This window comes from Grus americana, chromosome 27 (genome assembly GCF_028858705.1).
Source record: "Grus americana isolate bGruAme1 chromosome 27, bGruAme1.mat, whole genome shotgun sequence".
In the NCBI taxonomy this organism is placed as follows: Eukaryota; Metazoa; Chordata; class Aves; order Gruiformes; family Gruidae; genus Grus; species Grus americana.
The window spans coordinates 64,086-88,149 of NC_072878.1; the positions used below are offsets into that span (position 1 = coordinate 64,086).

The window sequence follows — 24,064 nt, forward strand, 5'->3', positions numbered from 1 at the left end:
CCCAAAAAGCCTGGATGCCCCCCAAATCCATGGGTGCCCCCCAAAAGCCTGGGTGCCCCCCCAAATCCATGAGTGCCCCCCAAAATGCCTGGGTCCCCCCTGGATTGCTGGGTGCCCCCCTGGGTCTTTGGGTCCCCCCTGGGTTCCTGGGTACCCCCTAAATCCATGGGTGCCCCCCCAAATGAATGGGTGCTCCTCTGGGTGCCCCCCCCAAATGCCTGGGTCCCCCCAAAAACTCTTGGGGGCAACTGGGAGCGCGGGGGGGGGTAACTAGGACCCTGATGCCTCCTGGGTCGCGCCCCGCCCCTCCGGGGTGGGGTCTTTAAGCCCCGCCCCCAAACCTTCAGGGCCACGCCCTCCCGCTTTGGCCCCGCCCTCAGGTGCTGCTGGGATGGAACCATTTCGTGGAAAGGGGGAGAACCGTGCCCCCTCTCTCTCCAAAACACCTTCCCCACCCTGTTCAGGCTCCGGAGGGGGGGGGGGTTAGTGGGGGTTTGGAGGGGGGGACTTAATACCCCTCCCCGAGCGGAGGGGGTGGGATTTCAACCCTCTTTTTCCCACTTTTCACCCTATTTTCCCCACCCGTCCCTCCCCCGCTCCACCGCGATGGTAGCGCCCGCACCTGCCCGGAGTGGGCGTGGCCTAATGGGCACCTTGAGGGCTAAACCACCGCGGCAGGTGGCGGGGGGGGGGGGGAAGGACACGCCCCCCCCGGCCTCTCCCACTTAATGCCCCCCCCGCCCAGGTGGGAGCGGGAGGGGGCGTGGCCAGGAGGGGGGAAGTGGGTGGGGCCAGATGTATCCGGCCCCGCCCACACCTGCCGCCGCCATCATGGCCGCCGTCATGGCCGCGCTGCTGGCGCTGCTGGGTGGGCCCGGGGTGTAATTAAGGGTCTGGGGGTTAATTAGGAGGGTAATTAAAGAGTTAAGGGATAATTAAGGTGTTGGGGAAAGGAATTGAGAGAGGAATTAGGGGCTGAGGGGGGGATTTGGGGGAGCAGTGGGTGCCCTGGGGGGTAATTAAGGGGTTGGGGGGGGGGGAACTGAGGAGGTAATTAATTGGCTTGGGCATAATTAGTGGGGTGGGGGGTAATTAAGGGGTAATTAAGGGGTTTGGGGGGAGTTGAGGGGGGATTTAGGGGCTGGGGGGGGCTCTGCAGTGTAATTGGGGGCACGGGGGGAGGTCCTGAGGGATAATTAATTGAGGGGGTAATTAATGGAGATTAATTGAGGGGGTAATTAAGGGGTTTGGGGGAGTAATTAAGGGGCTTGGGGGGTAATTAAGGGTTTTGGGGGATAATTGAGGGGTAATTAGGGTCCTGGGGGGGCTCTGGAGGGGTCCTAGGAGATAATTAGTTGCCTGGGGGGGTAATTAGGGGTTTAATTAAGGGCCTGGGGGGGTAAGTCGGGGCCTGTGGCTTAATTGAGGGGGGTAATTAAGGGGGTTCTCTGGTAATTGGGGGGTAATTAAAGCCCTGGGGGGTAATTAGAAGGATAATTAGGAATTAAGGAGAATAATTAGGGACTTGGGGGGGCTCTGGGAGGGGGGCTGGGGTAATTAATGAGCTGGGGTAATTGGGGGGCTTGAGGGTAATTAGAGACTGGGGGGGGTCTGGGGGGTAATTAGGGACCTGGGGTTAATTAAGGGGGTAATTAGGGACCTGGGGTTAATTAAGGGGGTAATTAGGGGCTGGTGGGGCAATTAGAGATGGGGAGGGGGTCTGGGGGCTAATTAAGGGGGTAATTAGGGGGGGGGGGGCAATTGAGGGGTGACAGGGGGTGACAGGGACCGGGGTGGGTGATGGGGGTGACAAGGGGGGACAGGGACCAGGAGAGGTGACACGGGGTGACAAGGGGTGACAAAGGGGTGACAAGGGGGTGACAAGGGGTAACAGGGTGACAGGGACCAGGGAGAGGTGACACGGGGTGACACGGGGTGACAAAGGGGTGACAAGGGGTAACAGGGTGACAGGGACCAGGGAGAGGTGACACGGGGTGACAAAGGGGTGACAAGGGGTAACAGGGTGACAGGGACCAGGAGGGGTAACAGGAGGTGGCAGGGACCAGGAGAGGTGACAAAGGGGTGACAAGGGGTAACAGGAGGTGACAGGGACCAGGAGGGGTAACAGGAGGTGGCAGGGACCAGAAGAGGTGACAAAGGGGTGACAAAGGGGTGACAAAGGGGTGACAAGGGGGTGACAAGGGGTAACAGGAGGTGACAGGGACCAGGAGGGGTAACAGGAGGTGACAGGGACCAGGGAGAGGTGACAGGGACTGGGAGAGGTGACAGGGGGTGACAAGGGGGTGACAAGGGGTGCCACAGAGTGACAGGGACCAGGGAGAGGTGACAGGAGGTGACAAGGGGGTGACAAGGGGTGACAGGGACCAGAGGGGTTACAGGGGGGTGACAAGGGGTGACAGGAGGTGACAGGGACCAGGGAGAGGTGATGGGGGGTGACAGGGACCAGGAGAAGGTGAGAGGGACTGGGGAGGTGACAAGGGGTGACAGGAGGTGACAGGCACCAGGGAGAGGTGACAGGGGGTGACAGGGACCGGGGGAGGTGACAAGGGGGTGACAAGGGGTGACATGGGGTGACAGGGACCCGGGGGGAGGTGACAGGGGGGTGACAAGGGCTGACATGGGGTGACAGGGACCAGGGAGAGGTGACAGGGACCGGGGGAGGTGACAGGGGGGTGACAAGGGGTGACATGGGGTGACAGGGACCCGGGGGGAGGTGACAGGGGGGTGACAAGGGCTGACATGGGGTGACAGGGACCAGGGAGAGGTGACAGGGACCGGGGGAGGTGACAGGGGGGTGACAAGGGGTGACATGGGGTGACAGGGACCCGGGGGGAGGTGACAGGGGGGTGACAAGGGCTGACATGGGGTGACAGGAACCGGGGGGGGAGGTGACGAGGGGGGTGTGACAAGGACCCGGGTAGGTGACAGGGACGTGACGACAAGGCATCACCCACCTAACAGATTGTCAATGTCACACCCCCCCCCCAGCCCCTGTCACCCCCTTACAGGTGACAGTGACAGACCCCCGGACGGTGGCCCTGCTCTTCCAACCTGTCCTGCTCCGGTGTCACTACCAGACGGTGGCCCTCGACCCCCCCATCGTCACCTGGAAGTACAAATCCTTCTGTCCCACCCCGCAAGGGGACAACGGGGTTGTCACCTCCCCCGGGGACATCCCCGATGTCACCTCTCCTTGTTCGGATGCCACCCGGACCGTCCGTATCGTGGCCACCAAGCAAGGCGGCGTTGTCACCCTCGGGGACTTCTACAGAGGACGCGGTGTCACCATCTTGGGAGGTTGGGGACGTCGGTGGGGAGGGGGTGAGGGGACCCCAGGGGTGTCACCGGGTGTCACCGAGGTGTCACTGGGGGTTGGGGGTGACCCCAGGGGTGTCACTGGGTGTCAGCAGGGTGTCACCGGGGTCTGGGGGGATCCTAGGGGTGTCACCAAGGTGTCACCAGGTGTCACCAGGGTGTCACCGGGGTCTGGGGGTGACCCCAGGGGTGTCACCGGGTGTCATTAGGGTGTCACTGGGGTTTAGGGGGGAACCCCAGGGGTGTCACCAGGGTGTCACAGGCGGCTGGGGGTGACCCCAGAGGTGTCACTGGGTGTCACCAGGGTGTCACAGGGGGCTGGGGGTGACCCCAGGGGTGTTACGGGGTGTCACCGAGGTGTCACCGGGGTCTGGGGGGATCCCAGGGGTGTCACCAAGGTGTCACCAGGGTGTCACAGGGGGCTAGAGGGACCCCAGGGGTGTCACTGGGTGTCACCGAGGTGTCACTGGGTGTCAGCAGGGTGTCACCGGGGTCTGGAGGTGACCCCAGGGGTGTCACTGGGTGTCACCAGGGTGTCACTGGTGTTTAGGGGGGACCGCAGGGGTGTCACCGAGGTGTCACCGGGTGTCACCAGGGTGTCACAGGGGGTCAGGGAGGACCCCAGGTCCATGGGGGGGACCCCAGGACGTCACCGAGGTGTCACTGGGTGTCACTGGGATGTCCCCAGGGATGTCACCAGGGGTTGGGGGGGGGTGTGACGTTACCGGGGGGGTCACCTTGTCACTCGTCCCCCGGTGTCCGGGGGTTGGCAGGGGCGGAGCTGAGCCTGGGCCCGGCGGCGTGGGGTGACAGCGGCGTCTACATCTGCACCGTCACCTCCACCCAGGACCTGGAGGGCAACAACGAGGCCGTGGCTGAACTGGTCGTACTGGGTGAGGCACTGGGGGGTACTGGGACAGACTGGGAATGCCACAAGGGGGTTGAGGGGGACTGGGAAAGCACTAGGAGGTCACTGGGAGGGACTGGGAGAGCACTGGGAGGGACTGGGAAAGCACTAGGAGGTCACTGGGAGGGACTGGGCCATACTGGGAGGCACTGGGAGGGACTGGGAGAGCCCCAGAGAGACTGGGAAAGCACTAGGAGAGATTGGGCCATACTGGGAGGCACTGGGAGAGCACTGGGAGGGGTGTGTGGGGGTACTGGGGGAGATGGGGAGGCACTGGGAGGGTACTGGGACAGACTGGGAATGCCACAAGGGGGTTGAGGGGGACTGGGAAAGCACTAGGAGGTCACTGGGAGGGACTGGGAGAGCACTGGGATGGACTGGGAAAGCACTAGGAGGTCACTGGGAGGGACTGGGCCATACTGGGAGAGCACTGGGAGGCACTGGGAGGGACCGGGCCATACTGAGAGGGACTGGGCAAGCACCAGGAGGTCACTGGGAGGGACTGGGCCATACTGGGAGGCACTGGGAGAGCACTGGGAGGGGTGTGTGGGGGTACTGGGAGAGATGGGGAGGCACTGGGAGGGTACTGGGACAGACTGGGAATGCCACAAGGGGGTTGAGGGGGACTGGGAAAGCACTAGGAGGTCACTGGGAGGGACTGGGAGAGCACTGGGAGGGACTGGGAAAGCACTAGGAGGTCACTGGGAGGGACTGGGCCATACTGGGAGGCACTGGGAGGGACTGGGAGAGCCCCAGAGAGACTGGGAAAGCACTAGGAGAGATTGGGCCATACTGGGAGGCACTGGGAGAGCACTGGGAGGGGTGTGTGGGGGTACTGGGGGAGATGGGGAGGCACTGGGAGGGTACTGGGACAGACTGGGAATGCCACAAGGGGGTTGAGAAGGACTGGGAAAGCACTAGGAGGTCACTGGGAGGGACTGGGAGAGCACTGGGATGGACTGGGAAAGCACTAGGAGGTCACTGGGAGGGACCGGGCCATACTGGGAGAGCACTGGGAGGGACTGGGAGGGACCGGGCCATACTGAGAGGGACTGGGCAAGCACCAGGAGGTCACTGGGAGAGATTGGGCCATACTGGGAGGCACTGGGAGAGCACTGGGAGGGGTGTGTGGGGGTACTGGGAGAGATGGGGAGGCACTGGGAGGGTACTGGGACAGACTGGGAATGCCACAAGGGGGTTGAGGGGGACTGGGAAAGCACTAGGAGGTCACTGGGAGGGACTGGGAGAGCACTGGGAGGGACTGGGAAAGCACTAGGAGGTCACTGGGAGGGACTGGGCCATACTGGGAGAGCACTGGGAGGCACTGGGAGGGACCGGGCCATACTGAGAGGGACTGGGCAAGCACCAGGAGGTCACTGGGAGGGACTGGGCCATACTGGGAGGCACTGGGAGAGCACTGGGAGGGACTGGGAGAGCCCCAGAGGGACTGGGAAAGCACTAGGAGAGATTGGGCCATACTGGGAGGCACTGGGAGAGCACTGGGAGGGGTGTGTGGGGGTACTGGGGGAGATGGGGAGGCACTGGGAGGGTACTGGGACAGACTGGGAATGCCACAAGGGGGTTGAGGGGGACTGGGAAAGCACTAGGAGGTCACTGGGAGGGACTGGGAGAGCACTGGGACGGACTGGGAAAGCACTAGGAGGTCACTGGGAGGGACTGGGCCATACTGGGAGGCACTGGGAGGGACTGGGAGAGCCCCAGAGAGACTGGGAAAGCACTAGGAGAGATTGGGCCATACTGGGAGAGCACTGGGAGGGACTGGGAGAGCACTAGGAGGGATTAGGCCATACTGGGAGGCACTGGGACAGCACTGGGACAGACTGGGAGAATGCTGAGAGGAACTGGGTTGTACTGGGAGGCACTGGGACAGCACTGGGAGGGACTGAGCCAGACTGGGTGGGACTGGCAGGTTACTGGAAGGGCACTGGGAGGGACTGGAAGAGAACTGGGAGGGACTGATCTGTACTGGGAGTGACTGGCAGGTTACTGGAAGGGCACTGGGTGGGACTGGGCCAGACTGGGAGGGACTGGAAGAGAACAGGGAGGGACTGGGCCAGACTGGGAGGGACGGGGGCGGGGGAGCACTGGGTGGGACTGGGCCAGACTGGGAGGGACTGGGAGGTTACTGGAAGGGCACTGGGTGGGACTGGGCCAGACTGGGAGGGACTGGGAGACGAGCACAGCTCCTTGGGGGGGGGTGTACTGGGAGCACCCGAACACCTGGGACCCCCTGGATGCCTGGGTGCCCTTGGGGGGGGGTGGTGGGTGGGTGCCCCCCCCCCGCACCCTTGGGTGCCCCCCCCAGACCCTTGGGTGCCCCCCCCCACACCCTTGGGTGCCCCCCCAGATCCTTAGGTGCCCCCCCCCCCGCCCTCCAGGGTGCCCCCCCAGACCCCAGGGTGCCCCCCTCTGCCCTCCTGGGTGCCCCCCGCCAGACCCCAGGGTGCCCCCCCCCCCGCACCCTTGGGTGCCCTGACACCCCCCCCACCTCGTGTCCCCCCCCCCCCAGGGTCCCTACCGGAGGCCACCGACCTCTTGCCGGGCGTCCAGCTGGGGACCCTGCCAGGTAGGGACCCGGGGGTCAGGGTGGGGGGCACCCAGGGGTGCAGGGGGGGCACCCAGTCATCCGGGAGGGCACCCAGGTGTGTAGGGGGGCACCCAGGGGTGCAGGGGGGGCACCCAGTCATCTGGGAGGGCACCCAGGGGTGCAGGGGGGGCACCCAGGTGTATGGGGGGGGGCACCCAGTCATCCGGGAGGGCACCCAGGGGTGCAGGGGGGGCACCCAGGTGTATGGGGGGGGCACCCAGTCATCCGGGAGGGCACCCAGGGGTGCAGGGGGGCACCCAGCTGTTAAGGGGGGGGGCACCCAGTCGTCTGGGGTGTCCCCACCCTGACCTGTGTGTCCCCCCCCGTGTCGTGTGTCCCCCCCGTGTGTCCCCCCAATCTGTGTGTCACCCCCGATTTGTGTCCCCCCACCTGTGTCCCCCCCGTGACCCCCCCGTGACCCGTGTCCCCCCCAACCTGTCCCCTGTGTCCCCCCAATCCCTGTGTCCCCCCGTGACCCCCCGTGACCCATGTCCCCCCCCGTGTCCCCCCCAACCCCTGTGTGTGTCCCCCCCATGTCCCCCCCTCTGACCCATGTGTCCCCCCCAACCCATGTGTCCCCCCCACCCTGTCCCCCCGTGTGTGTCCCCCCGACCCATGTCCCCCCCCGTGATGTGTGACCCCCCCGTGCTGTGTCCCCCCCAACCCATGTGTGTCCCCCCACCCTGTCCTGTCCCCCCCCCACCCCTGTGTCCCCCCCCCAACCCATGTCCCCCCCCCGCTCTGACCCATGTCCCCCCTGGCCCCATGTCCCCCCCTGCCCTGTCCCCCCCCCATGCCCTGTGTGTGTCCCCCCTCCCCGTGCCGTGTGTCGTCCCCGTGCCGTGTGTGTGTCCCCCCCCATGCCATGTGTCCCCCCCCCGTGCCGTGTGTGCCCCCCCCATGCCGTGTGTGCCCCCCCCCATGCCGTGTGTCCCCCCCTCATGCCGTGTGTCCCCCCCCGTGCCGTGTGTCCCCCCCTCATGCCATGTGTCCCCCCCCATGCCATGTGTCCCCCCCCCATGCCATGTGTCCCCCCCTCATGCCGTGTGTCCCCCCCCGTGCCATGTGTCCCCCCCCATGCCGTGTGTCCCCCCCCATGCCGTGTGTCCCCCCCCATGCCGTGTGTCCCCCCCCTCATGCCGTGTGTCCCCCCTCATGCTGTGTGTCCCCCCCTCATGCCATGTGTCCCCCCCCGTGCCGTGTGTCCCCCCCGTGCCGTGTGTGTGTCCCCCCCCCATGCCGTGTGTCCCCCCCCCATGCCGTGTGTCCCCCCTCATGCCGTGTGTCCCCCCCCGTGCCATGTGTCCCCCCCCATGCCGTGTGTCCCCCTCATGCCATGTGTCCCCCCCTCATGCCGTGTGTCCCCCCCTCATGCCGTGTGTCCCCCCCTCATGCCATGTGTCCCCCCCCATGCCATGTGTCCCCCCCCATGCCATGTGTCCCCCCTCATGCCGTGTGTCCCCCCCCATGCCATGTGTCCCCCCCCGTGCCGTGTCCCCCCCCCGTGTCCCCCCAGACTGGCTCTTCGTGGTGCTGGTGGGGCTGGGGGGGGCGCTGGGGGCGCTGGCCGTGGGGCTGTGCTGGTGCCAGTGCTGCCCCCACACCTGCTGCTGCCTCCTGCGCTGCCCCTGCTGCCCCCAGCGCTGCTGCTGCCCCGAGGCCCGTGAGTGGGGGGGGACACGGGGGGGGGACACACAGGGACACCCGGGGGGGGACACGGGGGGGACACATGGGGTCACCCGGGGGGGAAATGGGGTCCCTGGGGGGGGGAAAGGGGCTCCAGGGGGGGACATGGGGTCCCCTGCTGCCCCCAGCGCTGCTGCTGCCCCGAGGCCCGTGAGTGGGGGGGGACACGGGGGGGGGGACACGGGGGGGGGGACAGGGACACCCGGGGGGGGACACGGGGGGGACACATGGGGTCACCCGGGGGGGAAATGGGGTCCCTGGGGGGGGGAAAGGGGCTCCAGGGGGGGACATGGGGTCCCCTGCTGCCCCCAGCGCTGCTGCTGCCCCGAGGCCCGTGAGTGGGGGGGGACACGGGGGGGGGGACACGGGGGGGGGGGACAGGGACACCCGGGGGGGGACACGGGGGGGACACATGGGGTCACCCGGGGGGGAAATGGGGTCCCTGGGGGGGGGAACGGGGCTCCAGGGGGGGACATGGGGTCCCCTGCTGCCCCCAGCGCTGCTGCTGCCCCGAGGCCCGTGAGTGGGGGGGGACACGGGGGGGGGACACGGGGGGGGGGACAGGGACACCCGGGGGGGGACACGGGGGGGGACACATGGGGTCACCCAGGGGGGAAATGGGGTCCCGGGGGGGGGGGAAAGGGGCTCCAGGGGGGGACATGGGGTCCCCTGCTGCCCCCAGCGCTGCTGCTGCCCCGAGGCCCGTGAGTGGGGGGGGGACACGGGGGGGGGGGGGACACAGGGACACGCGGGGGGGGACACGGGGGGGGGACAGGGGGTCACCCAGGGGGGAAATGGGGTCCCTGGGGGGGGGGAAAGGGGCTCCAGGGGGGGACATGGGGTCCCCTGCTGCCCCCAGGCCCATGAGTGGGGGGGGGACACGGGGGGGACACACACGGGGGGGGGACAGGGACACCTGGGGTCCCTTGGGGGTCACCTGGTTTGTGATGGGGTCCCCTGGGGTGTGACAGGGTCCCTTGGGGGGGTGTCCCCCTGACACCCGGGTGTCCCCTTGGGGTGTTCCCCTGACATCTGGGTGCCCCCCCGGGGTGTCACCCTGACACCCGCCTGTCACCCTGGGGTGTATGGGGTGTCACCCTGACACCTGGGTGTTACCCTGGGGTGTGTGGGGTGTCACCCTGACACCCAGCTGTCACCCCAGGGTGTCACCCTGACACCCACCTGTCACCCTGGGGTGTATGGGGTGTCACCCTGACACCTGGGTGTCACCCTGGGGTGTCACCCCGACACCTGGGTGTCCTCCCGGGGTGTGTGGGGTGTCACCCTGACACCCGGCTGTCACCCTGGGGTGTATGGGGTGTCACCCCGACACCTGGGTGTCCCCCCGGGGTGTGTGGGGTGTCACCCTGACACCCGCCTGTCACCCTGGGGTGTCACCCTGACACCTGGGTGTCCCCCCGGGGTGTGTGGGGTGTCACCCTGACACCTGGGTGTTACCCTGGGGTGTCACCCCGACACCTGGGTGTCCCCCCGGGGTGTGTGGGGTGTCACCCTGACACCCAGCTGTCACCCCGGGGTGTCACCCTGACACCCGGCTGTCCCCGCAGTGTACTTCGCGGGGAAGGCGGCCACCTCCGGGGGAATGGTGGGACCCTACGGACCCTCCCCGCCCCCCCTCGCCCTTCGGACCCTCGGTGAGTGACTTTGGGGACACCGGGACGGGGGCGGGGGGTGACACCGGGATGGGTGACACCGAGGTGACACCGAGGTGACACCGGTGACATCAGTGTCACCCCCCCCGCCATAGCAAGCAGCCAGAGCTCCCACGTCCCCCTGCTACGCGACAACGACGGCAGCGTGGTGTCAGGTGAGGTCACGGGTGTGATTGACAGCTGTCAATCATCCGGGGGCTGTGGGCTTGGGTGTGATTGACAGCTGTCAGTCAACCCCTCCATCCCTCTCCCTATTGGGTGCCGGGACGGGATTGCAAAGCTAAGCAGGGTCCGGCCCGTCACCCACCTGGATGGGTGCCCTGTGTTTGGGGGAGGGGGTGGAGCCCGATCCTTGGCTCCGCCCCTTTCCTGGACTTGGGGTTCCCCCCCCCCAAAATCTTGGGGACCCCCCCCCCCCAGGCCCCCCCGCGCCCTCCCCCATCGTCCTGCGTTACTTAGAGGAGCAAATCGACGCCTTCAAACCCCACGGCCGCTACCCCCCGTCGAGGGCAGGTGGGTGCTGCCGGGGGGGGGGGGGCACCCCCAAAACCATTCCCCCCCCCCCCCCCGTGAGGTATTAATCCCCCCCCCCCAAAAATTTGCCCCCCCCCACAGGTCCCCCCCTGAGTGACATCAGCTCCCTCCACGAAGCCCCCGATTCCTGGGTGCCCCGAGGGCGCCCCCCGTCCCCCCCTTCCCCCCCCCGGGGGCGCTGGCGCTCGGCTGAATTTTTGGGGGGGTCGAAGGGGGGGTCGCCCCCCCTGTCTCGTCCCCGTTCTCGTTCCCGTGACGATCTTTTAGGGGGGGCTGAACCCCTCCCCCATCATCCCCCCGGACCCCCCCGACGCCTCCGGAAGGTGAGGGGGGGGGGTGGGGTGGGGTCTTTGGGGGTCCTATGGGGAATTTGGGGGAGTCCCTGGGGGATTTGGGGGGGTCCCTGGGGGTCCCATGGGGTATTTGGGGGGGGTCCCTGGGGGTCCTATGGGGTGTTTGGGGGGTCCCTGGCGGGGTTTGGGGGGGGTCTGGTTGAATTTGGGGGGGTCCCATGGGGTATTTGGGGGGGTGGGGGGGTCCCTGGGAGGATTTGGGGGGGTCCCATGGGGTATTTAGGGGGGGGTGGGGGGGGTCCCTGGGGGATTTGGGGGTCCCTGGGAGGATTTGGGGGGGTCCCTGGGGGTCCCATGGGGTATTTGGGGGGGTCTCTGGGGGTCCTATGGGGTGTTTGGGGGGGGTCTGCGGGGTTTGGGGGGGGTCCCATGGGATATTTGGGGGGGGTCTGTGGGGTTTGGGGGGGCTGGGGGGGGTCCCATGGGCTATTTGGGGGTGTCCCCCCCCTCCGAGCCCCCCCAAACCCCCCCCCCCCCCCGCAGCACGACGCCCTGAGCCGCGAGAGCCTGGTGGTCTGAGCACCCGCACGTCTGGGGGGGGCCTGGGGTGCCCCCCCCCCCCCGGAGCTGGTTTTGGGGCTTTTCGGGGGGGTTTTGGGATTTTTACAGTTTTTTTAATACGGGGGAGGGGTCACCCTTCCACCCCCCCCCCCCCAATTTTGGGGTGAAATAAAGGTTTTTAGAGAAAAAATCACGTGTGTGTGTGGTTAGATTGCTTGTGTGACATCACCGGCCCCCGTGACATCACCACATGACATCACAAGCCCGCTTTACCTCCCTGGGTTCCGTAACGTCGCTGTAGCGTTACGTCACCGCCCCTTATGCCGCTGCGTTACATCACGGCGCCATGTGATGTCACCGTGTGACATCACTGAGGAGAAAAAAGGGGATGGGGGGGGGTGGGTCCTGGGGGGATTTTGGGGGGGTTTTGGAGGGATTTGGGAGGGTTCCGGAGGGATTTTGGGGGTCCCAGAGGAGATTTTGGGGGTACTGGAAAGGATTTTGGGGGTCCTGGAGGGATTTGGGGGGTCCCAGAGGGGATTTTTGGGGGTCCCAGAGGGATTTGGGGGGTCCCTGGATGATTTTGGGGGTCCCAGAGGGGATTTGAGGGGATTCTGGAGGGATTTGGGGGGGTCCGTGAAGGATTTTTGGGGTCCCCGGAGGGATTTGGGGGGGTCCCGGAGGGATTCGGGGGTCCCTGAGGAACTGTTGGGGGGGGTCTCTGAGGAGGTTTTTGGGGGGGCCCTGAGGAGTTTGGGGGGGTTCCAAGGGATTTTGGGGGCTCCCTGAGGGGATTTGAGGGGTCTTGAAAGATTTGGGGGGGGTCCCTGAGTGATTTGGGGGGGTCCCTGAGGAGTTTGGGGGGCCCCTGAAGGATTTGGGGGGGGGATTCTGAGGGATTTTGGGGTCCCGGAAGGATTTGGGGGGGTCTCTGAGGAGGTTTGGGGGGATCTCGAGGGATTTGGGGGAGTCTCTGAGGGATTTGGGGATCCCTGAAGGATTTTGGGGGGATTCTGAGGGATTTTGGGGTCCTGGAAGGATTTTTGGGGTGATTCTGAGGGATTTTGGGAGGATTCTGAGGAATTTTGGGGTCCCGGAAGGATTTTTGGGGGGATTCTAAGGGATTTGGGGGTCCTGAAAGGATTTTTGGGGTGATTCTGAGGGATTTTGGGAGGATTCTGAGGGATTTTGGGGTCCCGGAAGGATTTTTGGGGTGATTCTGAGGGATTTGGGAGGATTCTGAGGGATTTGGGGGTCCTGAAAGGATTTTTGGGGTGATTCTGAGGGACTTTGGGGGGATTCTGAGGGATTTTGGGGTCCCCGAAGGATTTTGGGGGGGGATTCTGAGGGATTTTGGGGTCCCGGAAGGATTTTTGGGGTGATTCTGAGGGATTTTGGGAGGATTCTGAGGGATTTTGGGGTGCCGGAAGGATTTTTGGGGTGATTCTGAGGGATTTTGGGAGGATTCTGAGGAATTTTGGGGTCCCGGAAGGATTTTGGGGGGGATTCTAAGGGATTTGGGGGTCCCGGAAGGATTTTTGGGGTGATTCTGAGGGATTTTGGGGTGATTCTGACGGATTTTTGGGGTGATTCTGAGGGATTTGGGGGGGCGATTCTGAGAGATTTTGGGGTCCCGGAAGGATTTTTGGAGTGATTCTGAGGGATTTGGGGGTCCTGAAAGGATTTTTGGGGGATTCTGAGGGATTTTGGGAGGATTCTGAGGAATTTTGGGGTCCCGGAAGGATTTTTGGGGTGATTCTGAGGGATTTAGGGGTCCCGGAAGGATTTTTGGGGGGATTCTGAAGGATTTTGGGGGGATTCTGAGGGATTTGGGGGTCCCGGAAGGATTTTTGGGGGGATTCTAAGGGATTTAGGGGTCCTGGAAGGATTTTTGGGGTGATTCTGAGGGATTTTGGGGGGATTCTGAGGGATTTGGGGGTCCTGAAAGGATTTTTGGGGGGATTCTGAGGGATTTTGGGGGGATTCTGAGGGATTTAGGGGTCCCAGAAGGATTTTTGGGGTGATTCTGAGGGATTTGGGAGGATTCTGAGGGATTTGGAGGTCCTGAAAGGATTTTTGGGGTGATTCTGAGGGATTTTGGGGGGATTCTGAGGAATTTTGGGGTCCTGGAAGGATTTTTGGGCTGATTCTGAGGGATTTTGGGAGGATTCTGAGGAATTTTGGGGTCCCGGAAGGATTTTGGGGGGGGATTCTGAGGGATTTTGGGGTCCCGGAAGGATTTTTGGGGTGATTCTGAAGGATTTTGGGGGGATTCTGAGAGATTTTAGGGTGATTCTGAAGGATTTTTGGGGGGATTCTGAGGGATTTGGGGGTCCTGAAAGGATTTTTGGGGTGATTCTGAGGGATTTTGGGAGGATTCTGAGGGATTTTGGGGTCCCAGAAGGATTTTTGGGGGGATTCTAAGGGATTTGGGGGTCCCGGAAGGATTTTGGGGGTGATTCTGAGGGATTTTGGGGGGATTCTGAGGGATTTTGGGGTCCCGGAAGGAATTTTGGGGTGATTCTGAGGGATTTTGGGAGGATTCTGAGGGATTTTGGGGTGATTCTGAGGGATTTTGGGGGGGATTCTGAGGGATTTTGGGGTCCCGGAAGGATTTTTGGGGCGATTCTGAGGGATTTTGGGAGGATTCTGAGGAATTTTGGGGTCCCGGAAGGATTTTTGGGGGGATTCTAAGGGATTTGGGGGTCCTGGAAGGATTTTTGGGGTGATTCTGAGGGATTTGGGGGGGGGATTCTGAGGGATTTTGGGGTCCCGGAAGGATTTTTGGGGTGATTCTGAGGGATTTTGGGAGGATTCTGAGGGATTTGGGGGTCCCGGAAGGATTTTTGGGGCGATTCTGAGGGATTTTGGGAGGATTCTGAGGAATTTTGGGGTCCCGGAAGGATTTTTGGGGGGATTCTAAGGGATTTGGGGGTCCTGGAAGGATTTTTGGGGTGATTCTGAGGGATTGGGGGGGGGGATTCTGAGGGATTTTGGCGTCCCGAAAGGATTATTGGGGTGATTCTGAGGGATTTTGGGGTCCCGGAAGGATTTTTGGGGGGATTCTGAGGAATTTTGGGGTCCTGAAAGGATTTTTGGGGTGATTCTGAAGGATTTTGGGGTGATTCTGAGGGATTTTGGGGGGATTCTGACGGATTTTGGGGTGATTCTGAGGGATTTCGGGGTCCCGCAAGGATTTCGGGGGGGGGGGGGGGTGTGGAGGGAAGAAGCCACCCCTTCCCCTCTCACGCCGCGAGGGGGCGTGGCCTCCCCCTGATTGGTCGCTGGAAGGGAGGCCCTGAAGCGCGGTGCACGCCGGGAGTTGTAGTCCGGAAGGAGGGGGCGGGGTTTCCTCTCCTTCCCGTCAGGCACCGCGGCGGCTCGGCCTGTTGGGTGCCCCCCCCACACACACCCCCACCCTTGGGTGCTGCCCCCCCCCTTCCCCCCCCCCACCTCTGGGTGCTGCTCCCGGACACCCCTGGGTGCCGCCATGACGTTGTTCCACTTCGGGAATTGCTTCGCTCTCGCCTATTTCCCGTATTTCATCACGTACAAGTGCAGCGGCCTGTGAGTGGGGGGGGGGGAACTGGGAGCACTGGGAGGGGGACTGGGAGCACTGGGAGGGGGTATGGAGGATACTGGGAGCGCTGGGAGGGCTCTGGGGGCAGCTGGGAGCGACTGGAGGGGTTACTGGGAGCACTGGGAGGGGGTATGGAGGATACTGGGAGCACTGGGAGGGCTCTGGGGGCAGCTGGGAGCGACTGGAGGGGTTACTGGGAGCACTGGGAGGGGGTATGGAGGATACTGGGAGCACTGGGAGGGCTCTGGGGGCAGCTGGGAGCGACTGGAGGGGTTACTGGGAGCACTGGGAGGGGGTATGGAGGATACTGGGAGCGACTGGAGGGGTTACTGGGAGCACTGGGAGAGGGTATGGAGGATACTGGGAGCACTGGGAGGGCTCTGGGGGCAGCTGGGAGCGACTGGAGGGGTTACTGGGAGCACTGGGAGGGGGTATGGAGGATACTGGGAGCGACTGGAGGGGTTACTGGGAGCACTGGGAGGGGGTATGGAGGATACTGGGAGCACTGGGAGGGCTCTGGGGGCAGCTGGGAGCGACTGGAGGGGTTGCTGGGAGCGACTGGAGGGGTTACTGGGAGCACTGGGAGGGGGTACGGAGGATACTGGGAGCGACTGGAGGGGTTACTGGGAGGGGGTATGGAGGATACTGGGAGCACTGGGAGGGCTCTGGGGGCACTGGGAGGGGGTATGGGGGGACTGGGAGCACTGGGAGAGGGTGTGGGGGGTACTGGGAGCACTGGGGGGGGGACTGGGAACACTGGGAGGGGGTATGGAGGATACTGGGAGCACTGGGAGAGGGTGGGGGGGGACTGGGAGCACTGGGAGGGGGTATGAAGGATACTGGGAGCGACTGGAGGGGTTACTGGGAGCACTGGGAGGGGGTATGGAGGATACTGGGAGCACTGGGAGGGCTCTGGGGGCAGCTGGGAGCGACTGGAGGGGTTACTGGGAGCACTGGGAGGGGGTATGGAGGATACTGGGAGCGACTGGAGGGGTTACTGGGAGCACTGGGAGGGGGTATGGAGGATACTGGGAGCACTGGGAGGGCTCTGGGGGCACTGGGAGGGGGTATGGGGGGACTGGGAGCACTGGGAGAGGGTGTGGGGGGTACTGGGAGCACTGGGGGGGGACTGGGAACACTGGGAGGGGGTATGGAGGATACTGGGAGCACTGGGAGAGGGTGTGGGGGGGACTGGGAGCACTGGGAGGGGGTATGAAGGATACTGGGAGCGACTGGAGGGGTTACTGGGAGCACTGGGAGGGGGTATGGAGGATACTGGGAGCACTGGGAGGGCTCTGGGGCAGCTGGGAGCGACTGGAGGGGTTACTGGGAGCACTGGGAGGGGGTATGGAGGATACTGGGAGCACTGGGAGGGCTCTGGGGGCACTGAGAGGGGGTATGGGGGGACTGGGAGCACTGGGAGAGGGTGTGGGGGGTACTGGGAGCACTGGGGGGGGACTGGGAGCACTGGGAGGGGGTATGGAGGATACTGGGAGCACTGGGAGAGGGTGGGGGGGGTACTGGGAGCACTGGGAGAGGGTGTGGGGGGGACTGGGAGTACTGGGAGGGGGTATGAAGGATACTGGGAGCGACTGGAGGGGTTACTGGGAGCACTGGGAGGGAGACTGGGGGTACTGGGAGGGGGTGTGGAGGATACTGGGAGCACTGGGAGGGCTCTGGGAGCAACTGGGAGCGACTGGAGGGGTTACTGGGAGCACTGGGAGGGAGACTGGGAGCACTGGGAGGGGGTATGGAGGATACTGGGAGCACTGGGAGAGGGTACGGGGGGCAACTGGGAGCGACTGGAGGGGTTATTGGGAGCACTGGGAGGGAGACTGGGGGCACTGGGAGGGGGTATGGAGGATACTGGGAGCACTGGGAGAGGGTGTGGGGGGTACTGGGAGCACTGGGAGGGAGACTGGGAGCACTGGGAAGGACTGGGAGGGAGCAGGAGGGGTATGGGCGGTACTGGATCCACTGGGAGGGGGGTTGGGGAATACTGGGGGATACTGGAGGTTACTGGGAGGAGGTCTGAGGGGCACTGGGAGCACTGGGAGGGCAGCTGGGGGGCACTGGGAGGGCCTGGGGGATACTGGAGGTTACTGGGAGGAGGTCTGAGGGGCACTGGGAGCACTGGGAGGGCAGCTGGGGGGCACTGGGAGGGCCTGGGGGATACTGGAGGTTACTGGGAGGGGATCTGGAGGATACTGGGAGCCACTGGTGGATACTGGGAATAACTGGGAGCACTGTGTTGGACTCGGAAGGGGGTTGGGGGATACTGGGGGGGCACTGGGGGGCACTGGGGGATACTGGGGGGCACTGGGGGATACTGGGAATGGGCGTGGGAGGTAGCGGGAACACCCCGGGGGGGGGGTTTACTGGGATGTACTGGGAGTAACTGGGAGCACTGGTTGCAGGTCGGAGTACAGCGCCTTTTGGCGATGCGTCCAGGCGGGAGCCACCTACGTACTGGTGCAACTGGGAAAGGTGGGGACCCCTGGGGGGGGTGGGGGGGTCCCCCATTTCCTGGGGGGGGGGGGTCCCCTGGTTCCTGGGGGGGTCCCCTCGTCTTTTGGGGGGGTCCTGGCCCCCTGGGGGGGGGGGTTAGGGGGGATTTAGGGGGGTCCTGAACCCCTGGATCCCCTTTGGGGGGGGGTTTGAGGGGGGGTCCCCATCTTTTGGGGGGTCCCCATCTTTTGGGGGGGTCCTGGACTCCTGGGAGAGGGAGGGGGGATTTTGGGGGGGGTCCCCATCTCCTGGGGGGTCCCAGACTTCTGGGGTGGAGGTTTGGGGGGGGTCCCTATTCCCGGGGGGGGTCCCCATCTTCTGGGGGGGTCCTGGCCCCCTGGGGGGGGTGGGTTAGGGGGGATTTGGGGGGGTCCCGAACCCCTGGATCCCATTTGGGGGGGTCCCCATCCCCTTGGGGGGGGTTTGAGGGGGGGGTCCCCATTTCCTGGGGGGGTGGTCCCCATCTTTGGGGGGGGTCCTGGCCCCCGGGGGGGGGGGTAGGGGGACTTTGGGGGGTCCCTGCTTCCTGGTGGGGGATTGGGGGGGGCCTGGACCCCTTGGGGGGGGGGGGGTCCCCATTCCGTGAGGGAGTTTGGGGGGGTCCCAGACCCCTCAATTCCTGGGGGAGGGGCTTGGGGGAGGGGGCATCCCCATCTCCAGGTGGGGGGGGGTCCCCCGAAAGCCTGATCCCCATTTTTGGGGGGGTCCCTGACACCCGTGTCCCCCATTTCCCCCCCCCCCCCCCCCAGATGCTGTTTTTGGCCACTTTCTTCCCCACCTGGGAGGGGCCGTCGGGGGGGTACGACCTGGTGGGGGTGAGTCGGGGGGGGCAGATATGGGGGGGCCCCCAGATATGGGGGGGGCGCAGATATGGGGGGGGCGCAGATATGGGGGGGGCGCAGATATGGGGGGGGCGCAGATATGGGGGGGGCGCAGATATGGGGGGGGCGCAGATATGGGGGGGCGCAGATATGGGGGGGGGCAGATATGGGGGGGGGCAGATATGGGGGGGCGCAGATATGGGGGGGGCGCAGATATGGGGGGGCGCAGATATGGGGGGGGGCAGATATGGGGGGGCGCAGATATGGGGGGGGCGCAGATATGGGGGGGCAGATACGGGGGGGGCCGCAGATATGGGGGGGCGCAGATATGGGGGGGCAGATATGGGGGGGGCAGGTATGGGGGGGGCAGGTATGGGGGGGCCCCCAGATATGGGGGGGGCCCCAGATATGGGGGGGGCGCAGATGTGGGGGGGTGCGCAGGTGTGGGGGGGGCGCAGGTGTGGGGGGGGCGCAGATGTGGGGGGGGCCCAGATATGGGGGGGCCCAGATATGGGGGGGTTGCGCAGATATGGGGGGGGGGGCGCAGATATGGGGGGGGGGCGCAGATATGGGGGGGGGGCGCAGATATGGGGGTGCCCGCAGATATGGGGGGTGCCCAGATATGGGGGGGGGTGCAGATATTGGGGGGGGCGCAGATATGGGGGGACATGGGGGGGGGGGCCGGACACAGGGACCCAGGGGTGCCACTATGGGGGGGGGGGGGGAGGTTTGGGGGGGTCCCTGGGGGGCTGGGGGTGGGCGCAGGACTTTTGGGGGGGGTGCACCCCAAGGGGGGGGGGGGGGGCTGTGGGGGTGACCCCCACCCCCCCCCCAGGAATTCCTCCGGGCCACGGTGGACGCGGCCGATTTGGGGGGGCTGCAGCTGGCCTTGGGCCGGGGGGGGGGGCGGGGGGAACTTCGCATCCTCGTGGCCGCCCTGGGCTGGGCCAGCGCTGAGCTCCTCACGTCCCGGTGAGCTATAGGGGGGATCTATAGGGGGGATCTATAGGGGGGATCTATAGGGGGATCTATAGGGGCTGGGGAGGGTCCGTAGGGGATCGGGGGGGGGGGGGTGGTTGGGGAAGGGGGGGGTGTTTCTGGGATTTTGAGGGGGGTAGGGAGGAGGTTTGGAGGTGCTATGGGGGCTATAGGGGATCTATAGGGGGTGGGGAGGGATCTATAGGGGATCTGTAGGGGTTGGGGGGGATCTATAGGGGCTGGGGAGGGTCCGTAGGGGATCGGGGGGGGGGGGGGGTTGGGGAGGGGGGGTGTTTCTGGGATTTTGAGGGGGGTAGGGAGGAGGGTTGGAGGTGCTATGGGGGCTATAGGGGATCTATAGGGGGTGGGGAGGGATCTATAGGGGATCTGTAGGGGGTGGGGAGGGATCTATAGGGGATCTGTAGGGGTTGGGGGGGATCTATAGGGGCTGGGGAGGGTCCGTAGGGGATCGGGGGGGGGGGTGTTTGGGGAAGGGGGGGGTGTTTCTGGGATTTTGAGGGGGGTAGGGAGGAGGGTTGGAGGTGCTATGGGGGCTATAGGGGATCTATAGGGGGTGGGGAGGGATCTATAGGGGATCTGTAGGGGTTGGGGGGGATCTATAGGGGGTGGGGGTGGTGGGGTGTGTTTGGGGGGGCTGTGGGACTTGGAGGGGGGTAGGGAGGAGGTTTGGAGGTGCTATGGGGGCTATAGGGGATCTATAGGGGGTGGGGAGGGATCTATAGGGGGTGGGGGGGCCTATAGGGGATCTGTAGGGGGTGGGGAGGGATCTATAGGGGATCTGTAGGGGTTGGGGGGATCTATAGGGATCTATAGGGGGTGGGGGGGCCTATAGGGGATCTATAGGGGGTGGGGAGGGATCTATAGGGGATCTATAAGGGCTGGGGAGGGATCTATAGGGGATCTGTAGGGGTTGGGGGGATCTATAGGGGATCTATAAGGGCTGGGGAGGGATCTATAGGGGATCTGTAGGGGTTGGGGGGATCTATAGGGGATCTATAGGGGGTGGGGAGGCCTATAGGGGATCTGTAGGGGTTGGGGGGATCTATAGGGGATCTATAGGGGGTGGGGAGGCCTATAGGGGATCTGTAAGGGGCGGGGAGGGATCTATAGGGGTTCTATAGGGGGTGGCGGGTTCTATAGGGGATCTGTAAGGGGCGGGGGGGACCTATAGAGGATCTATGGGGGGGGGGGTGGGTGTATCCTGGCGGGGGGTTGCGGGGTTTGGAGAGAAGTATAGAGGTGGGGGGGGCCCTATAGGGGTTATGGGGGGCTATATGGAAGCTATATAGGGGATCTATAGGGAATGGGGGGGCGATAGCAGCTGGGGAGGGACCTATAGGGGTTGGGGGTGGGGGCTTCGGGTCCCTATAGGGGCTATAGGGACCTTCAGAAACTGGGGGGGGGGATGGGGGGGGCTCTGAGGACCTATAGGGGCCTATAGGACCTTGGGGGGGGGGGGAGTTGGGGGATCTATAGGGGTCGGGATCTATAGGATCCTGGGGGTCCCCCCAACGGGATGTCGGGGTCCCCAGGTGCGTCCCGCTGTGGGTGGGGGCGCGGGGGGTGGAGTTTGACTGGCGGCACCTCCAGATGGGGCTGGACTCCAACATCAGCCTGGTGAGGGGGGGGCAACTGGGGGATACTGGGGGGCACTGGGAGGGCAACTGGGGGACACTGGAGGGGGCAAGTGGGGGGAACTGGGAGGGCAACTGGGGGGGGCAACGGGGGGGCACTGGAGGGGGCAAGTGGGGGGCACTGGGAGGGCAACTGGGGGGGGCAACGGGGGGGCACTGGAGGGGGCAACTGGGGGACACTGGGAGGGCAACTGGGGGGGGCAACGGGGGGGCACTGGGAGGGCAACTGGGGGGTGCAACTGGGGGGCAACTGGGAGGGCAAGTGGGGGACACTGGGGGGGCAACTGGGGGGCACTGGGGGGGACAACTGGGAGGGCAACTGGGGGGCAACTGGGGGACACTGGGAGGGCAACTGGGGGGGGCAACGGGGGGGCACTGGGGGGGCAACTGGGGGACACTGGGGGGTACAACTGGGAGGGCAACTGGGGGACACTGGGAGGGCAAGTGGGGGACACTGGGGGGGCAACTGGGGGGGGCAACGGGGGGGAACTGGGAGGGCAACTGGGGGACACTGGGGGGGCAGCTGGGAGGGCAACTGGGAGGGCAGCTGGGGGGCACTGGGGGACACTGGGGGGGCAACTGGGGGGACACTGGGGGGACACTGGGGGGGCACTGGGAGGGCAACTGGGGGGGCAACTGGGGGACACTGGGGGGGCAACGGGGGGGAGCTGGGAGGGCAACTGGGGGGTGCAACTGGGGGGCAACTAGGAGGGCAAGTGGGGGACACTGGGAGGGCAAGTGGGGGACACTGGGAGGGCAACTGGGGGGGGCAACGGGGGGGAACTGGGAGGGCAACTGGGGGACACTGGGGGGGCAGCTGGGAGGGCAACTGGGGGGGACAACTGGGGGGGCACTGGGAGGGCAACTGGGGGGGCAACTGGGGGGACACTGGGGGGGCTAATTGGGGGGGGTTGCGCTGGGGGGGGCTGAGGGAGGTAATGGGGGGCACTAGTGGGGGGTAACTGCCCGCCGCGGGGGGTAATTGGGGGTCTTATTCCCCCGGGGGGGGTCATTACTCCCCTGACACCCCCCCCCCAGGCCCGTCACGTGGCGGCGGCGGCGTTGCTCTGGGCCTCGGGGCGTCACGACCTCCCCCCCCGCCTGCGCCTGCCCCTGGGGGGGCTGCTGGCTGCTGCTGCCTACGAGGGCTTCCTCACCGGGTGGGCGGGGCTTGGGGGTGGGCGGGGCTTGGGGGTGGGCGGGGCTGCTGGCTGCCTATGAGGCTTCCTCACTGGGTGGGCGGGGCTTCGGGGGTGGGCGGGGCTGTTGGCTGCCTAGGAGGCTTCCTCACCGGGTGGGCGGGGCTTGGGGGTGGGCGGGGCTGCTGGCTGCCTACGAGGGCTTCCTCACCGGGTGGGCGGGGCTTTGGGTGGGCGGGGCTTCAGGGGTGGGTGGGGCTGTTGGCTGCCTATGAAGCTTCCTTACCGGGTGGGCGGGGCTTTCAGGGGTGGGCGGGGCTTTCAGGGGTGGGTGGGGCTTCAGGGGTGGGCGGGGCTGCTGGCTGCCTAGGAGGCTTCCTCACCGGGTGGGCGGGACTTGGGGGTGGGCGGGGCTTCAGGGGTGGGCGGGGCTGTTGGCTGCCTATGAGGCTTCCTCACTGGGTGGGTGGGGCTTGGTGGAGGGGGCGGGGCTTGGCAGAGGGGGTGTGGCTTCAGGGGTGGGCGGGGCTTGGCGTGGGCGGGGCTGCTGGCTGCCTATGAGGCTTCCTCACTGGGTGGGTGGGGCTTGGGGTGGGCGGGGCTTCAGGGGTGGGCGGGGCTTTGCGGGGCCCCTGCTGCCTACAAAGGCTTGCTAATGGGGAGTGGGCGTGGCTTTCAAAGGGGGTGTGGCTTCCAAAAGGGGCGGGGTTTGCAGGCTGCTGATTAGGAGGGGTTACTGGGTAGGTGGGGCCTAGTGGTGGGTGTGGTTTTCAAAGGGGCGTGGCTCTAAAAAGGGGCGGGGATTGGGGTGCTGCTGCCCTCAGGGGGTAGGTGGGGCTTCACAAGGGGCGGGGCTTTCAGGGGAGGGGCTTAATGGTGGGGGTGTGGCTTCCCCTTGCGGGGGGCTGATGCTGGTTGGAGGGTTTGTCACTGGGTGGGTGGGGCTTAGCAGTGGGGCGGGGCTTCGGGTTGGAGGCGGGGCTCTAGAGGCTGCCACTGGGGGGGTGGGGCTTTGAAATGGGGCGGGGCTTCCTCGCTGAGTGGGTGGGGCTTAGGGTGGAGAGGGGCGGGGCTTCAGCAGAGGGGCGGGGCCTCAGTGGAGGGGCGGGGCCTCAGTGGAGGGGCGGGGCTTAGGGTGGAGAGGGATGTGGCTTCAGTGGAGGGGAGGGGCTTCAGTGAAGGGGCGGGGCCTCAGTGGAGGGGTGGGGCTTAGGCTGGAGGGGCGGGGCTTCGGTGGAGGGGCGGGGCTTCGGTGGAGGGGTGGGGCCTCAGTGAAGGGGCGGGGCCTCAGCGAAGGGGTGGGGCCTCAGCGAAGGGGTGGGGCTTCCAGTTGACGACACCACCTGGGGAAGCCGGGTAGGGGGTGGGGCTTGGCCTGAGATTGGGGGCGTGGCCTTCCCGGGGAGGGGGCGTGGTTTGCATTGTGGGCGTGGCTTCTAACCACCAGGACAGACCCTTAGTGGGGGGGGGGGGGTCTGGGGGGGGGTGTGTGTGATATCTGTGATATCTCCCTCCCCCCCCCCACTGAAGCCCCCCCCCTTCCCCACAGGTGGGCGGGGCAAGCGCTGGGGCTGGGCCCTTGGGGGGCGCTGGGGCTGCGGGCGCTGGGGGCTGCGGCCTTGGGGCTGGGGGCCCTCAGGCTGCTCGTCCCCCTCCTGCCCCCCCCCCTGAATTAAAGGCACCGAGAGGCATTGGCAGAGGTTTATTGGATCCCGGGGTGGGGGGGGGGGAGGAGGAGATTCGGGGGGTGGGAGGGACCAGGGGGGCACCCAGGTATTGGGGGGG

At 65.7% G+C, this 24,064-nt stretch overlaps 2 protein-coding genes across 5 annotated transcripts; both read left to right on the forward strand.

The window, feature by feature from the left end:
- The first annotated feature begins 761 nt into the window (after positions 1-761).
- On the forward strand, positions 762-11,772 carry LSR (lipolysis stimulated lipoprotein receptor). Of its 4 annotated transcripts, none has more exons than XM_054805068.1 (10): positions 762-868; positions 3,010-3,318; positions 4,110-4,229; positions 6,774-6,830; positions 8,368-8,514; positions 10,106-10,192; positions 10,306-10,365; positions 10,631-10,723; positions 10,826-11,067; positions 11,581-11,772. In XM_054805068.1, the coding sequence occupies exons 1-10, from the start codon at positions 796-798 to the stop codon at positions 11,614-11,616; spliced, it is 1,224 nt and encodes a 407-aa protein (XP_054661043.1). In that variant the 5' UTR covers positions 762-795; the 3' UTR covers positions 11,617-11,772. The 4 variants fall into 4 exon arrangements, with proteins under 4 accessions (XP_054661043.1, XP_054661044.1, XP_054661047.1 ...); XM_054805069.1 differs by having other exon boundaries at positions 10,670-10,723; XM_054805072.1 differs by lacking the exon at positions 8,368-8,514.
- Positions 11,773-15,010: 3,238 nt separating this feature from the next.
- TMEM147 (transmembrane protein 147) lies at positions 15,011-23,970 on the forward strand. The gene is made up of 7 exons (XM_054805009.1): positions 15,011-15,165; positions 17,596-17,665; positions 18,436-18,501; positions 19,343-19,479; positions 21,039-21,123; positions 22,179-22,300; positions 23,829-23,970. Exons 1-7 carry the CDS (start codon positions 15,089-15,091, stop codon positions 23,953-23,955), a joined length of 684 nt encoding a protein of 227 aa, XP_054660984.1. The 5' UTR covers positions 15,011-15,088; the 3' UTR covers positions 23,956-23,970.
- The last annotated feature ends 94 nt before the right edge of the window (positions 23,971-24,064 follow it).